The following is an 18,414-nucleotide window of genomic DNA, read 5'->3' as shown; positions in this document are numbered from 1 at the left end:
AAAATCAAGGTAAAGTGGGAATTTGCTAACAGGTGGCTCAGACAGTAAAGAATCTGTCTGCAATACAGGATACCTGAGCTTGATCTCTGGGTTGGGAAGATCTGCTGGAGAAGGAACTGCTATCTTCTTTGGAACTATATGTTCATTACCTAAACAATTTATTAGCTAAACAGTTATAATAATAATTTAAATAACTGGAATACTAATTGAAATAATAATAATAATCGGACAGAGGAGCCTAGTGGCCTACAGTCCATGGGGCTGTAAAGAGTTGGACATGACTGAGCAACTAACTCTTTCTTTCATAGATTATAAAGATTTTTAAAAACACTACAACCCTTAGACTTAATCTCTATCTTTCATATGTCCACATGCACATAAAGAATGAATAATAAATGGTGTGAGTGTGCAGGAGAGGAGGTAGCCAGGGGTCACCACCCACCATCTGAGATAACAGTATTATAAAGTACTGATAGTAGACTATTAAATAAACAAAGTAAAAAGCAATTCTTTCCGTTTCAGCTGATGCTAAGAAACCAATTGTTCAGTACTTTCTTACCATAAAAATAATGAGCTGTGTTTCCATCACTATACTTTTGTTTTCCAAGAGAATCCACATTTTTTCCTCATCTCGGAAGAGTTGGTGTTATGGTCTAAATGGAAGCCTCCATCATTGATGTGTTCATGGCATTACTTGGCTTTTTTAACAGAAAAGATGAATTATGGATGAAGATATCTCTAGGCTAGTATCTTCTACAATCATTTAGAATGTTATCAAATATGCCTCCATATGCTCAGTAGTGTCCGGCTCTTTGTAATCACTCGGACTATAGCCTGTTGGGCTCCTCTGCCCATGGAATTCTCCAGGCAAGAATACTGGAGTGGTTTGCCATTTCCTTCTCCAGGAGATCTTCCATTTAGGCGGAAAAGATCAGCCCAGATACATTTTGCTCTGATAGCCTCCATCCTTGCCATTTGGTATTCAAAATTAAAACTCTTGACTCATTGGATTATTATTATAGTTGTTTAGCTAACAAGCAAATAGTTCTAAAGGAGATGGCAGCTCCATTTTTCACAATTGTGGGAGAATAAAAGGATAACTAGTGTGTCAGATCTTGACAAACAAGAGAGAGGAGGAAAAAACTGAAGGACAGAGAAAAGGGGAAGACGGGTAGAGAAGGACTAACAGAGGGGTGGCAACTAAAAATATATGGCAGAAAAGATAAGAAACAGGGAAACAGGAAGATATAAAAGTAAAAGAGAGACAGATTTCCAAGAGGAAAAGAGGTAGATTTTTGAAAATAGCTTCCTATTTTAAAATCTTTAATATCCCTAAGGATTAAAATGTTTACAGTGCCAAACCACTTGGCTGTATCATTCAAAATAACACAGATTCTGATTAGTGCTATGAAGCTTTTTAATGTCAAACTGTTATTTATTTATTTATTTCTGACATAGAGCAGAACTGTATGGTCCTTGTCCCCCATGTCCTCAGCCTGCCTTTCGTCCGTGGAAAAATTTTAGCCAAAGAATAAGTTTAATCAGAAAAGTGAGAACATGTAGAAACAAACAGAAAAGCGTCAAAGGAGACCAAATAATAATAGATTAGTCATTAAACATAATTAAGGATCTTTTTAGTTCCCTTCTCAAGGACTATAGATAATACTCTGAGCCATATCCTGTGAGCTGTCTTACAGATACTGAAATCCCTATCAGGTGGAAGACGTTAACTATATGATGACTGGACTGTAACCATGACATAAGTTGCCACAATTCTGAGAACTGGCCTCAAGAAATGGAAACAAACCGAGCCTGGCACTGAAGATTAATTGTACTTAAAATAATCAAGATGACACTGATCAGTCAGACCGCTGATGACCAATTTCAAGATGACTGTCAGAGCTGACTGTGCTGTTTCTGCATGTAATCCACTCTGTCTGTCTATAAAGACTCTAGCCCATTGGTTGTCAGAGTAGGGGGGTTGAGGGGTGGAGTCAGCCTTTGGAGAGGAGTCTCTCCCCTCTTCTCCCACTGGCATCCAAAATAAAACAAACTTTCCTTTTCACCAACCTTGTTTCTTTATTGACTTTTTGAATGGGAGTAGCAGGAGAAGGCAATGGCACCCCACTCCAGTACTCTTGCTTGGCAAATCCCATGGACGGAGGAGCCTGGTGGGCTGCAGTCCATGGGGTCGCTAAGAGTTGGACACGACTGAGCGACTTCACTTTCACTTTTCACTTTCATGCATTGGAGAAGGAAATGGCAACCCACTCAAGAACACTGGAGAATCTCGGGGACAGGCGAGCCTGGTGGGCTGCCATCTATGGGGTCGCACAGAGTCGGACACGACTGAAGCGACTTAACAGCAACAGCAGCAGGTGGACCCCACTTTAGGCTACATTTCCACACAGCCCTATTTTCCTTGGTGTAAGGCCGGGATTAGGTTGTCTACTGGGTGGTCTAGCCATGGACTGACCTGCTCATCTTCCTTCTCCTTTCGTGATGGTGTAACAGAATAACAAAACCTTTGGTGCTAGCTTTCCTCCTTTTAGGCTTCTACAGCATTTCTTTTGAATGCATCCGCTCAATGGTTGCCTCTGCACCTTTCTCATGTTTTCTTTGACAGCACATGAACAAGTGTATCACGAATCAGAGAAGGCCACTTGTAAGGTGCAAAGTCTCCTTCTGGGGATTTCCAGCTGTAGTTTCTTTCATAGTGCTTTCTTTGTTTCACTTCCTCCTTTCTTCCATGATATACAGGTAGAACAGCTATACTCACAAGCATATTAAAAATAAGATAACTTTGAGATTTGGCCAGGTTAAATCACTTGAGACCAGACTCACATATCACTTTAGAAGCAGGTTGAGAGCAGAACCCTTATTTGTTAATCCCCTATTTGGGGAGCAGTTTGGGAGGTTAGAATAATCAAGACATACCAACTGCTTTGGATGCCATTATTATGCCCTCACCATCCAGCCGTGCTGGAAAACTCTCCCCATTATAACAAAACACTGTAACTTTCCATCAACATACATAGAGCTTCTCCTTCAAAAGGAAAAGTCTGTTCTATTCATAAATAATCATCAATGTCACAGAAGCAAAGACATTCTAGTAACTCTTATGGAATGGAAAGAAATAGAGAGATACATTATTTTTAGGAAGAACTGAAACAGTTTCTGTGTAGTTGTACATATAGAAGAAAGATTTTCATACTTAAGGATATTTTCATAAAGACTTTCAGCTTATTTTAAATATGACGGCATGGCTCCCAAAGAGTGTATTCAACACCAACTTAAATTGAGATGGATAACTCCATTTGCCCGTAAGTAAAGTCACTCAGTTGTGTCCGACTCTTTGTGACCCCGTGGACTGCAGCCCACCAGGCTCCTCAGTCCATGGGATTCTCCAGGCAAGAATACTGGAGTGGCTTGCCATTTCCTTCTCCAGGGGATCTTCCTGACCCAGGGATTGAACCCGGGTCTCCCGCATTGGAGGCAGACACTTTAACCTCTGAGCCACCAGGGAAGCCCTTCACCTCTGTAGTACAGAACATAATTGCTGTGTCTTAGAAAAATACTTGCTAACTTAAAATATGGAAGAATTTGTTGGACTCATTTCTGATAGTGGAGAAATCCCTGAATACAGGATATAATGACAAGGATAAGAGCCTCTAATGATGGCTAAATGCTTATGCTTATACTCTACTAAGCATCTTGAACACAGTATCTCTTCTAATCCTCACAACAGCTTTATCATGAAGGAACAAAATTATCACATTTCACAAGGAAAGAAACTGAGATGAAGAGGTATTCATTAGAGCTCAATCTCATAATCCATTTTACTGTAGTCAAAGTTGCTCAGCCATGTTCAATTCTTTGCCACCCATGGACATAGCCCTCCAGGCTCCTCTGTCTGTGGGATTCTCCAGAATGCCACTGGAGTGGGTTGCCATCTCCTCCTCCTGGGGATCTTCCCGACCCAGGCAGTAAACCCGGGTCTCCTACATTGCAGGCAGATTTTTTACCATCTATGTCTCCAGGGAAGCCCTCATCAAAGTATAAGTACCATTTAAATATTATTTATTTGTAGGATTTATTTTACACATTTTAAAAGTTACTTTAAATTTTATTTATTTATTTATTTATTTTTTACAAATTGAGGAACAAGCTTTAAAGAAAGAAAAAAAAAAAGAAAAAAACATAAGTCATCAGGTCATCTAACTGATCACTGTACTACTATACCTATAAATTACTGAATGGTTACAGAGCAAAGACTGAGCTCATGAAAACTATATATTTTCTGGTTTTATACTGCATTTAATGGTAGCTTGTGTCTAAGGTGACACTGAAACATGCTAACTTAAAATTCCTCTGGAAAGAAAGCAGATGTAAGATGAATCAAATTAAGATGAGAATAAAAATGGCTTAAACCTCAACGTTCAGAAAACTAAGATCATGACATCTGGTCCCATCACTTCATGGCAAATAGATGGGGAAACAGTGGAAACAGTGGCAGAGTTTATTTTTTCTGGGCTCCAAAATCACTGCAGATGGTGATTGCAGCCATGAAATTAAAAGACGCTTACTCCTTGGAAGGAAAGTTATGACCAACCTAGATAGCATATTCAAAAGCAGAGACATTACTTTGCTGACTAAGGTCCGTCTAGTCAAGGCTATGGTTTTTCCAGCGGTCATGTATGGACGTGAAGGTTGGACTGTGAAGAAGGATGAGAGCCGAAGACTGACGCTTTTGAACTGCGGTGTTGGAGAAGACTCTTGAGAGTCCCTTGGACTGCAAGGAGATCCAACCAGTCCATTCTAAAGGAGATCAGTCCTGGGTGTTATTTGGAAGGACTGATGCTAAAGCTGACACTCCAATACTTTGGCCACCTCATGCAAAGAACTGACCCGTTGGAAAAGACTCTGATGCTAGGAGGGATTGGGGGCAGGAGGAGAAGGGGATGACAGAGGATGAGATGGCTGGATAGCATCACTGACTCGATGGACAAGACTTTGGGTGAACTCCGGGAGTTGGTGATGGACAGAGGGGCCTGGCGTGCTGCAATTCATGGGGTCGCAAAGAGTTGGACACGACTGAGTGACTGAACTGAACTGAACTGAACAATGAAAAGTTAGGGCCTTTACTTCTTTTCTATCATTCAATGTTGTGACTTATCTTCTATCCATTAATCAAATGTTTTAACTATACTCTTTCTAACAATTTAATATTCCTTGAAAACCAGAGAACTAATTTCAGGGGAAAGCTAGTCATAGTTGTGAGTTGTATGCTGCTGCTGCTAAGTCGCTTCAGTTGTGTCTGACTCTGTGCGACCCCAGAGACGGCAGCCCACCAGGCTCCCCCGTCCTTGGGATTCTCCAGGCAAGAACACTGGAGTGGGTTGCCATTTTCTTCTCCAGTGCATGAAAGTGAAAAGTGAAAGTGAAGTCGCTCAGTCGTGTCTGACTCTTAGCGACCCCATGGACTGCAGCCTACCAGGCTCCTCCATCCATGGGATTTTCCAGGCAAGAGTATGGAATGGGGTGGTAATAGTGGAGTACAATAGAGTCAAAGTTCAGAGGGAAACTTGATATTGTAAAGCAACTATTATAGATGGAGAGACAATATTTTCAGTAGTTCTGCCTCATTTCAAAAAGGAAGTAACTGCAATTTTAACTACTACGATTACCTTTTTCATTCTACATTGAAGAAGTTCTAGAATAGCAACAGCAAGAGAGAACACTTGCAGTTTCTATGTTGGAGGTATTAATTATGCTGGCCCACCGCACTAAATCGTTGGGGAACATACTTTGTGTATGTTCCTCCATTTCTTCCTGTCCCCTTCCCTTTGTCCAAGAAGCCACTGGGGATAAAAAGGCGGTATGGCATCAAGCGAAAGGTCAGGATTAAGAAAGATGGAATAATTAAAGGTTCTTTCCCTCCTCCCGTTTCTTTTCAAACCATCGGTTTGGCAGAACAATTCTGAGGAACTTCCACAGGAAACAGTAACTTTGAAATATGCTGGGCTGGCTTACGCTTTTTATCTGAAGGAATCGAATAGGGATCTATTTTCAAGTCTTACAAAGATCCTTGCCAACCAAATGTAGCTCAATATTGTAACAGTTTTTCTCCTTGGTCTTTCTTTCAGAACACTTCATTCATCAGTGCAAAATCTTATCTGCATTATTATACAATCAACTTTTGAATACTGTCTTTCTTCTAAGAACCAAATAAACTATCAACAAGACCTGTGATGTAAACAATCTTACTTTGAACCTTTTATGAAAAAATAGATATGAAACAACACGCTTCTCTGTTGTTTTGTTTTCTGAATTCCTTGATCTTTCAATAGCTTTTCACAAAAGAATTAATTCACAGAGCACAATCAGTGAACTCAGCAAAATGAAAGCAATTCAGAAGGTTGCTATTGTTTCTAGTATGCAAATCCTACCCATTGTTTTATGCATCCTTAATTTAATGGTCTAAATGCAAAAATATCAATTTTTCTCCCCTCCTTTTATACAAAACAACTTAAAAATAATATACATGAATGTATGCATTTATTTTTAAGGATTCCATGGAACAACGGGAAGAAGCTAGATTTAGCTTTCAGCTGCCAGGATTCCAGGCACACTTCTGTTAATGTCTGATTTATCCAGGTCACTATTTAAAGTCTAAATTACCTCATCAATAATATTCAAGAGCTGCAATAGAAGGATGGTTTTTTAAATTCTGTTTTAGCAGGAGAATCTTTTATTCAAACAATCTCAGCCAGTAGAATTCAATCTATAAAACAAATAAAAGTGAATGGTACTGTTTGATGGTGGTGGGAGCCACTTAGACTCTTGTGAACAGTTTGAAACAATTGCTTTTACAGGTCTTTGAGGTCCATTTTATTTCAAATAGGAGTAGGACAGGAGGGTATACGACTTTCTTCAAATTCTATTCCATTTTTGCATGTCATTCATTCTCTTATATTTCAAGCTCCTCTATGATCCTTTAAGAATTTTTAGCTAATTTATCTTTGCATTCTGTATGATGCTAAGTCACTTACAAAGAATAAATATTTGCTGAGTAAATAAAATTTACAGGATACTGTGGGGTTTATGAAATAATTTGCTTCCACATTCAAGTTTGAAAACATAGGAACTATTTCCTTAAAGAAACTAATGAAAAGTTTGTGTGTGTATGTGTTTGTGTGTTGCTCAGTAATGTCTGACTCTTTGCGACCCCATGGCCTAGAGAGCTAGGCCCCTCTATCCATGGGACTTTCCAGGCAAAAACACTGGAGTGGATTGCCATTGCCTTCTCCAGGGTATCTTCCCAATCCAGGGATCGAACTCGTATCTCCTGCACTGACAGATGGATTCTTAACCACTGAGCTCCCTGGGAAACCCTGAGAAACAGTTTAGCCCTACAATGAGGGGACAGAATAAGAGATAGATGTTTTAGAAAATATTCTATTAATATATTTCAAGAAGTGTACGCTCTGAAGAGTTATACCAGAAAAATATTTATATCATTTATTTTAAAATAAATTATTACCTTAAAAGCATCTATGTAAATAACTTATTTTAAATTTTATAAGCCATTTATTTAGAATAGTTGCTGGCAGCTCACAGAGACAATTCATTTGCATTACATGCATGGAAAAATAGGATTGACAGGAGGCATTATTGTCATTTTATAGATACAAATATTGAGATAAAGAATGAGCAATAGCAAACCACAGATCTATACTCCAAGTAACTACTCGGCTTTTTTTTTGAATAATTAAACTCATTGCTTCCTATAGATTCTTGTGATGGGCCTTAAAATTATATCACACAGGGGACAGAAATCATTTCCTTGTAAATAAGACAATAGGTTTCAATTTTATTAACTTGCTTTAGATGCTGAACTGCACAATAAATCTACAATAAGAAAAGTATGCTGGACTTTCCTGGTGGTACAGGTTAAGAATTCACCTGCCAATGCAGGAAACATGGGTTTGATCCCTGGTCTGGGAGGATTCCACACATGGCAGAGTAACTCAGCCCAAGTGCCAAAACTAGTGAGCCCATGTGCCCTAGAGCCTGTGCTCGGCAACAAGAGAAGCCACTCAAAGAGAAACAGAGTGGTCCCTACTTGCTGCCACTAGAGAAAGACAGCATGCAGCAACGAAGACTCAGTGCATACAAAAATAAATTTTAAAACATTTTTAAAGTGTGCCCAGTCTTCCTTTGCAAGGCTGCCTTTTTTAAGCCATAAAAATTAGTTTAATACCAGCTAATAATATTAATCAACTAATAATGCGTGTGTGTACTCAGGATTCTTTACCACTGTGCCACCTGGGAAGCCCAATCAACTAACAATACCAAGCATTTATTATTACTTAGGACAAAGTATTTGATAAATTATAATTAATTCTATTATTGCCCTAAGCACTATCTGTATATTACCTCATTTAATCCTCACAATAACATATCATTTATATCCACAGTTTACAGACAACAAAAACTAAAACATGGAGAGGTTAGGTAACTTGCCCAGAATCACAGAGGCAGTAAACAGCAGAACCATGATTTAAGGCACAGATGGCTGTGGTTTTAAACCATTTTAACCACACTTTTAACCATTATATTACACTGCCTCTCATTAAGTATCAATGACTCAAAATACTGAAGACAATGCCTTAATATAATAATAAATTTTTTTGCTTTAGTCTGTTATTTTTCCTCTAATTATTGCCTGCTGAGAGACTAAGTTTTCTTTGCCTGCTAAGAGACTAAGCTTTCCTGTATAAAATTAATTAACTATGAAGACTTCTGCCTTATGTTTACCTGTTATATGCAATATAATTTACATATTCCAGCTGCATGCTTGAGATTTAATCATCCAAATATTATCCATATTTGTGGATAATGTTCAACAATTTTCTGGTACCAAAACCAAGGTTTGTTTCTCTTAAGGAGCATCTCTCTTCATTTGGGTTCCTTAGGCTCAAGATTCTTATCGTTTCTATTAAGCAATAACTTTTCAGTTCAGTTCACTGAGTCACGTCCAATTCTCTGTGACCCCATGGACTGCAGCTCACCAAGCTTCCCTGTCCATTACCAACTCATGGAGCTTGCTCAAACTCATGTTCGTCAAGTTGGTGATGCCATTCAACCGATAACTTTTACTTATACTTCTAAGGTTGAATTTGTCTTCATAAGACATTCCTGAGTAAATTAAAGTAACATAATCTAAACTGACAATTATGTTTAAGGACCTGATTTCTAATATAAATACAATCTGTGAATCTGAAGAATTTTAGTTTCTCTTCCTTCTTATATATAACCAAAACTAGAGAATAGGGTATTTCTGTTTTTCTTGATAAAACAAAAAACCTGTACACTTTCAAAATTACAACAAACGGGTGTTGTTTCTAGGATTGCATCTACTGTTGGCCTTGACCCTAGCAATCCTTTTATATATAGCTTAGAAACATTAAGGGAACACAGAATGCCATCGAGGAATGGGCATGAACTTGTGACCAGGAAACCTGGCATTGAGAAATCATTTATATTACTTAAGTATAGTCAATGGGAGAACTTCAAATACAGTTTTAAAGTTTACCATTTAATTGGTCATTACAATAAATGGAATAGTGTGGAAAAGCGCATGTGTACTGATGTTTCTGCTGGCACGTAATGAAACACCATGAAACTGCTGGAAACAAGGCAATACAGGAATAGTGTGGAAAAGACACTGCCAGTACTGTCTCCATTGTGCAAATGTCAAACAGCTCCCGGGAACCCTAGGGGTGGTAATAACTATGGATGCAGCTCCTACCAGGTTTTTCCTTAAAGGAGATTCTTGAACACTGCTGGGTTCTGACTCTAGCCCATATGGGCTTGGAGAAGTCAAGGGAAATGTTGGCTGCACTTCTTCAGGCCTATTTACATAAGTTCTTTAGTATGCAGAATGTCTCTGTATATAATTTAATTGTTGTTGGGTTTTTTTTTTTTGCCTCTATTAATACATATGCAAATGACTCACACTTGCAGCTGTGCTGTATTAATCATATGTGTGCTTCTGTCTGTCTGCCCTGCAGGCTCAGGGTCGAAGAGAGAGGAAAGGAGGGAATTCATTCTTTTAACCTGCAAGAAAACTCACTCATGCAGACAGAAGTCCAACAGCAAACAACACACCAGGCTTGCGACTGAAATGAAGAGCAGTTGATTATTTTCCACCCTGTGTGGAAAAGATGGTGACCTGAGAGATAAACTGAATAGTAGAGCATCTAGGCAGATAAAGATGAGTACTTTACAAGAATTAATCTTGTAAGCAATTCCCTCAGTAAGAAGGTAAAAAGCCTCATGTCTGGACCTCTCCATACGGTTATTACTTCCTTATTGATTTTCTGGGCGTTTCTTTGGTCAGACACATGAAGACATGCTCAGTCACTATAGCGCTCTGGGAAATATGAAGCATTTGTCTGTGTCCTGTCATAATTATTGACCTCCTTCAGAGACTGGCAGGAGGTTGATAAAAAGATGAACTTCATTTTTTCATCCACATCTATCTTGTTGCTACCTTTGGCCAGAGAGAAACTGAAGCCATTTCTGCCATGACTTCCATGTACCTTTGATAGCTAGGAAAAAAAAGATTGATTTTAGTTGATATTCTATATAATTCATTCTCTCCTCTGATCACATGTCATCTATCATTTTCTGTATCTTGGAGGATGCATGCTACTGATATTAGGGGTTGCTGGAACTGTAGCTCTATGGGATTTCATTTATGACAACTTGTAAGTTTGAGTGTTTATTCCAAAAATATTATTATGCACTTTAAAAATAATCCTACTAAAATCAGTAAAAGGTAAATTAATTTAATAAAATTTCTGGAATTGCTGTTCAGTTGAGTAAAATATGTACATCCATAAAGAATTTCAACCTTTTTTCCCCTGCTTAGGATTATTAATCACTGGTTGGAGTCGACATTTTTGGCTTCCTATAGGTAGAACAGGTGGCAACCATCTTGGCCAACACAAATATGGTATTTATAAAGTGAGAAATAAGTGGATAAATATTTCCTTCTAATTTCCAATCTTAAAAACCTAATTTAAAAAACAGAAATAGGATACTACACTACAATTCTTACTATTTATTTCAAAGTTCATGATGCCCATTAAGTAAAATGCAAATTAATGACAATAAATATGAGAACTAACTGTTACATGGACTATTGCCATCATCTGGTTTCATTAATTATAGACAATTTGCTTAACTGATTTTATCTAGTCACAAATGTCTAAAAGATTCAAAACGTAAGTTTATTTTGCTTAAATAATTATATTCACTTCTTAAAGTAAAATGAAGGTAGATTAGTTTTCTATGTAAGTTAATATCCCTCCTTTAAAAAAGATAATATTAGGAGAACAAATATCAAAAGGCATCCTCGGCTTTTGGAAGAAAAATAAGTAGTTTGAAGAAGGGGAAAGGAAAAAAGAGAAGGGGAAGAAAAAAGAGAATGGGGTAAAGAGTATATGAGATTGCTAATTGGCTAGTTAGCATGTTGAGAATACATCTCTCCACTATTTGGAAAGAATTCCCTTCAGTGTTGTATTGCCACAGTGAGTCCTACTGAGTCAAACGCACCTCTAGCAATTCATATTCCTATGTACGTCTGTACATATGTTAACAAACAACGTAGACATAAACTAATGTTGAAATCTTTGTTTTTTCTCACAAATTATGATGTAAATGAATTATATAAACTGTAATAAATGCTAAAACACATTCTTTATTCAGCAGCCCATGTTTATAAATAAGATAAAATGAGGAAGGAAAAGAAGAGAGAGAGCTATGGCTTTCTCATATACTAAGAATCTTTTAATAAGGGTTGAGAAAACATACTGTTCCATGGTATCTAAATTAATATCATTTATTCCAGAAATTAAACATATACTGCTTTGTTATCTTGTTAAAAATGATGATGACCATTAGCTTACGATAGTTTCTTCATTTGATTACTATGTACTGAATACCACCTACTTTTCCCAAGCACTTGAGATACATTATTGTTCAACAACAACAACATGACATTCCCCCCATTATTTGAAATAGGCAGATAATAAAAAAGGAACATACTATGCAAGTTATATAGTATGTTTGAAGATGACTAGTGCTTTAGAAAAAAAAAAGCAGAATAAGGGAAACAGAAGTGTGGTATCTCTGGGAGAGTTATTTTATGATTTGAAGAGGTTACTTAGACCAAGACTACTAGAGGGGACATTAGAGAAAATTCCTGAATGAAGTGAATTAGCCTTCCAAGGCAGGGGGACAGGTAATGTAAAACTCTAAAGTGAGAGCATACCCTGGCAAGTCAAGGGACAGCAAACGATCTAGTTAGCTGGAGCACAATGAATAAGCCGTAGAGCAGAACTATGATCAATGCAATTTTTAAACAGTGCAGTGCCAAACAAGGTACTAGGCACGTAGAGTTTCCACAAAGATGGATATTAATTTATATGGGAAATTAATCATTAATATTCAGCTCAAGTCCACTATTATAAAGAAGAGTAGCGAGTTAATGATACATAATTTAAGTGTAATGTTAAGACTAATTCTTTATCCTTTAGTTTCTTAAATACTTATTAAGTCCCTTAAATACTTCAAGTACGTGGTTAAGTGCAAATGATGGGTGAGTCAATCACTTCATAGATTATGCCATCTGGTAGTAGCCAAAAAGTAGGATTTAGAACATTTTCCACAAGTGCCATGAGAGGGAAAATACAGTGTACTCTAGGCATACATAAAAGCTACATTAATCCAGACCTGAAGACAATGATGACCTCCTTGAAAAAGTGAGGCTTTCATTTGCAATCTCAGGGATAAGTAGGAGTTGGCTTGGTAAAAAAAGGTGGGTGATAGGGTTCCCCAGAGAGAAAATACCACCTGTAAAGATTCAGAAGGGAGAGAGAACTTGAAAACACCATGTAATTCAAGGTATTTAAGTAGGAGAAGGCCATGATCAGAATCATAAAGATCATTCTGACAAAAGTATACAGGACAGAGTGTGTTGAAGAGGGCAAAATGAGGACTGAAAGGCCAGTTCAGGGGCTGCTGCTGCTGCTGCTGCTGCTAAGTTGCTTCAGTCCAGGGCTACTAGTGTTAATTATGCAAGCTAGGAGGGTAGCAAGATTCACAGAGTGACAGTTAATATGCAAAAAAGAAAAAAAAAAAACAAACAGATGACTGATGTATTTAAGTAGGTGGAATGAATAGAAAGATAATGAATGTACAGGTCCAGAGGAAAAAGGAAGAAAAGTTAAAGATGGTGCTCATGCTTTCCAGGGTTAAGAAACAGATGGAATGGAGCCATTTGCTAAGATCAAAGAATGAGCAGGTCAGGGGTCAAGGAAGATAAGTGGTCAGGTCCATTTTGTAGTCGGTTTATTGTGCGTGTAAACATCTATGTTTCCTCTTAGTTGCCAACAAATAGTTGGATATATGGATCTGAAACCCAGGAAAGGCTTAAAAGCTTATGAAAAGGCTCAGAGGAAATAAGGACAGATATTTTGTTATAATAGAAATAAATAAAATGGTGCCTGAGCACAACATGTTAATTTGTATGTTTTATACAGAACTCAGATTGTCATTTTTCTTACTCATATTTCTCTATAAAAATAAAAATAAATATTTGACAAGACTTAGACTATTCTAGGGGCTTCCCTGGTGGCTCAGTGATAAAGAATTTGCCTGCAATGCAGGAGACGCACAGGAGACGTGGGTTCGATTCCTGGGTTGGGAAGATATCCTGGAGAAGGAAATGGCAACCCACTCCAGTATTCTTGCCTGGAGAATCCCATGGACAGAGGAGTCTGGTGGACTACAGTCCATAGAGTCACAAAGAGTTGGACATAACCGAATGACCATGCATGCACAGAGACTATTTTAATTGCTCCTACAATGTATATATAGTAAGGTGATTTTTTAATGTAAAGTATTTCATGAAAGTGAAAGTGTTAGTTGGACACTAGCATCTGACTCTGTGACATCATGGACTATAGCCCACCAGGCTCCTCTATCCATGGGATTCTCCAGGCAAGAATATTTGGGTGGGTTGCTATTTCCTTCTCCAGGATATCTTCCCAAACCAGGGATCAAACCTGGATCTCTTGCATTGCAAGCAGATTGTTTACCATCTGAGCCACCACGGAATCCCAAAGTATTTCCTACTGTATGAAAAATATTTTCTTATTTTATCCAGGAACTTGAAGTGATATTTAAGTAATAAATAGTGGTCTAATTTAAAACATGTTATTTTGCTTGTCTTTTAAGACTATTGTACTTCACATTATTTCTTCTTTAATAAAGGTCTTGGCTATTGGTTTTACTTATTATTTTCCAAGTGTGAACAATTATGCACAAAAGATAATTTCAAAGGAAAATGAATGGTAGGTAAACAGTGTCAACTGTGAGTAGAAATATATTTATAGGGTCCTTTCTTAGATCTAGATGTTCAAAAAGAGAAGCCTGAATCAACACATATCTGTGTAAAGAGTTATGAAATAGAAAACTCAGAGTCTGACGTAAACAGCTGTCCTTATGAGTCCTATTTCCTTCAGTATTGCAATGCATATATAGGGTTTGTATGAGTACCAATTAATCAGCCTTACTGTCATAATTTTATTACTGAGTTATAAGCAAATGTCTAAAGAAGGGCAACATCTCTAATGTTTAAAATAAAATCTCCTGTTTTTGGAAAAACATATAAAATTGTTTTAAAACCATGGATATTGGACTCTGTGACCCAGTTTTCTTGTCAAATAGACTTATTAAGACATAATACACAGTGTTGCAATAAGAATTAAATGAGTTAATCTTTGTATGAAAGCCTTACCAGGGAACTAGCATAAGAACATGGGACTGAATTTCCATAAAAGAAAGATAATCTTAGTTACTGAAAGGGACTCGAAGTGATGAAGTCTACTCCAGGTACCATTAAGTGATGGAAAAATGGAGATTTATCAGTATAATTAAAAGCAAAGTTTGGAGAAAATTACAACTGGCTCATATATTATACTCCATTGAGATGAAGCTTCACAGAAGTAGGTTCACAAGACTGGAGTGAACGTTGGGTTAGGATTAAGAGAAGACTACTGCCTAGACATTGTAGGGAGCTTTTCCCTGCCCTGTCTGAGAAGGTCTGTGGAGAAAAAAAGAATTTGGATGCTGTTTTAATGCAAGGGAAGGAAGAGTATGCAGGTCTCCTTCGCAGCTCTGGGGAATGCTGAAGTTATGGATCTGTGAATATCGTGCTAGGAACAGGAGTAGAAAAGTAGGCTGGTGTAGGCACCTGAGCAAAGGTGAGAGTATCCACTTCAAAGAAAAGCCAGACTCTCTGCTATGACATGTGCTTGAAATACGTATTTGGATTTGAGTACTTTTTTTTAATCACAAGCAAAAAGATGCATGTGTGTGTGTGTGTGTGTGTGTGTGTGTGTATTGGTGTTTTGATAGAAGTTAACGGCTTATCATGAAAAGGTGAGATTACTAACTTTCTTATTGTTCCACATTGTTGGTTTGTATGTGCTCAATCACTCAATCATGTCCAACTCTTTGCTACCCCATGGTCTGTAGCCCGCCAGGCTCCTTTGCCCATGGAATTTTCCAGCCAAGAATACTGGAGTGGGTTGCCTTTTCCTCCTCTAGGTGGTCTTCCCAACACAGGGATCTAACTGTGTCTCTTCCATCTGCTGCATTGACAGGTGGATTCTTAGCCACTAGTGCCACCTGGTAAGCCCAAATTGAGTTCCTAACTAAAATTCATATATTTTAATGAGTACAAAGCCACCTTACATAAAGTATCTTTATCCCCTTTATAGATCAAATTATAGTTGCCCTGCCCTGTGCTGTGCTCAGTCATGTCTGACTCTTTGTGACCCCACAGACTGTAGACCACCAGGCTTCTCTGTCTGTGGAATTCTCCAGGTAAAACTACTAGAGTCGGTTACCATTTCCTCCTCCAGGGGATCTTCCTAACCTAGGGATCGAACCTGCATCTCTTGCATCTCCTGCATTGGAAGGCAGATTCTTTACCATAGCTGAAGCAAAAGCAAACATGTTTGGTGTCTTTTTCCTTGTTTTGTGATAAACACAGTTTTCATATACTTACATTTTAAGGGAATCTGATATCATATCATAAGGGCAGAAATAAAACTTAATTTGTGTAAAAATATTCTAATACTATTCTTTTTAGAAAAGTGTAAGTTCGGACTGTTACCTAGCAAAGCTGGTTTCTACTGGCATATAACAATGAAACATAGGCGATACCTCCAGCTTGCCTGTGTTCCCTCTCATCACTGATCCAATGGTGAAAGGAAATGAGAATATCTAATTTGTTTTGAAAACTGACAGCCTAGGTCTCTAAAACTCCTATTTTCCACATTCAAATCTATTGCTGGATATTCTTCCCTCTTCCTTTAATCCCACTACTCTTTTTAGTTTTACCTATTATAGCCACTTCTCTGTATTGTAGTTATTTTTCAGATTTCAAAGGATAACAAATGTTGTTACTTTTATTGTCCCCATGGTTCCAACACTTCCTAAAGTTATTTCCAGCTCAAAGAAACAGAAACTCACACTGCAGTGTTTTTTGGAGAAAAGGTAGAATAGGAATGACTGTTATTAACCTCTGTAGAACACAGTATGTCTCAGCTCCTCCTGTGTTCCCCTCCTGTGAGACTCAACCAGTTTCTCAGAAGCCCACCACGTCTTCTGACGATTCCCTGTGCTGACCAGATGCATCTGTCTTTTGATGCTACAATTTAAACTGTATTTTCCTTATAGGCTAAGGTCATCTATCATGACAATGCACTTTCATGAATACAACTTAATTTTATAAAGCATGAGTGCTTCATGCTTGACTTTACCAGCATACTGTGTCTTTCAGGCAAAGGAAAATATAACACTTCTCACAAGGGGAGATTAATCCTATTATTAGATGATTTGTTATTCCCATTAACTGTGTAACTATAAAGTCCCAAACAGAAATGAGGGTGAGAGGATGCTGACTGAAAGATTTAAACAGTTAATGGAAGATACCTTTAATAGAATTTAATTGATATTCTTTCCAACTCTAGAGGCAAAATTTCTAAAATCACTTGGGCATCTGACAGAGTTATCACTGACATTCAAGGATAGATGGGAATATAGCTTCTGCTGGGCCAAAAAAAGTGGATGTTGTGATAAAGTTGTATTCATTTAGGCATCTACTTATTTGGTCTACTTATTCTTGCTTATCCAACTGAGCTGGCATGAGCAGGAAAATAAAGATATCTACAGAGTGCTTCAAAAATACTGAGCATCTTAAACAATTTTAAATGTAATTTTTGTTAAGCTATCTTGATCTGTAAGTATCTGAGTATCTTTTGTAGCTTTTGACTTCTTTTTATCTTGATGAAGACCATTCTGTGATGAAATTATGACATACAGTAATCAAAGTAAAACTACAGCTCATTTTGGTAAATCATATCAGGCAATAAAAAAATTACAAGTTATCTTTAATACAGAAAACAGGACTAAAAATAAAAAAAAAACAACTTTGGGTTGAGAATCAGTACACATAAATTCAAAAACAAAAAAGTGTGAGGCAAATATCCGTAGTCAGTTATATTCTGCGTTAACAGGGTAATAGCTGTTTTCGATATTTACTTAACCTTTGTCTCCGGTGTATTGTCTCCTGACTTACCTGCAGTTGGAGTGGGCCTAAGCCCGGTGTTGCCGCGGCAGCAGCTGCCATGGTAGTTGGGATCAGCTGTACAGGGTAAGGGTCACCTACGTAAGAGAATAATAGAGGCGTCAGCACCTTTTATCTACTCTCCACCTGCAAATTAAACTCATGCATTCACTCTTTCCAAAAGCCTTCTTTTGTGTGCCTTGCCTAGGCCTAATGAAAAGCTCTATTGTGCAGCTTTTTACTAACACTCTTTTCACAATTCTGGCTGAGAGAGGAATGTGAATAAAAGGCACAAGCAATTAAGGCGGAAACCTCATCCTTTTTTCATGATGTATTTAGGAAAATGGGAGGAAAAAGTGCGTATTGATCAGAGGGCTGCACTTTATAACACACGCACACACACATACACGCACACACACACACATCACACCTGATAATCTTGATATGAGCACACCAAGTCCTCAGCAAATTTAAAATGCTATTATAAAAAGAATTTAACTAAACTTAATTTTACTTTAACAAACTAAACTCTCAATATTTAGGCCAAGCAGCTTATCTTTTGAATGCTATGTTACTGTCTTGATTCAAATAACCTCTTAAATAATGTTCCATGGACAAACTCATATAAAGAAAAAATCTGATGCATTTTTTAAAGTCATGTAAAGTACTAGTTATCTTTATTTCCAGAGACAAATGTTTAAAAA

General features: G+C 37.6%; 1 protein-coding gene across 1 annotated transcript in view; it reads right to left on the bottom strand.

Annotated features, from left to right (window-relative positions):
* Window positions 1-18,414, bottom strand: part of SOX5 (SRY-box transcription factor 5) — an 837,625-nt gene that overhangs the window by 108,672 nt on the left and 710,539 nt on the right. The window contains exon 10 of the mRNA XM_068970546.1: window positions 17,723-17,808. Coding sequence (XP_068826647.1) covers window positions 17,723-17,808 — 86 coding nt within the window. The remainder of the gene's footprint in view (window positions 1-17,722; window positions 17,809-18,414) is intronic.

The sequence above is a fragment of the Capricornis sumatraensis genome, chromosome 4 (genome assembly GCF_032405125.1).
Source record: "Capricornis sumatraensis isolate serow.1 chromosome 4, serow.2, whole genome shotgun sequence".
NCBI lineage: Eukaryota > Metazoa > Chordata > Mammalia > Artiodactyla > Bovidae > Capricornis > Capricornis sumatraensis.
This window is presented reverse-complemented; position numbering and strand designations above follow the sequence as displayed.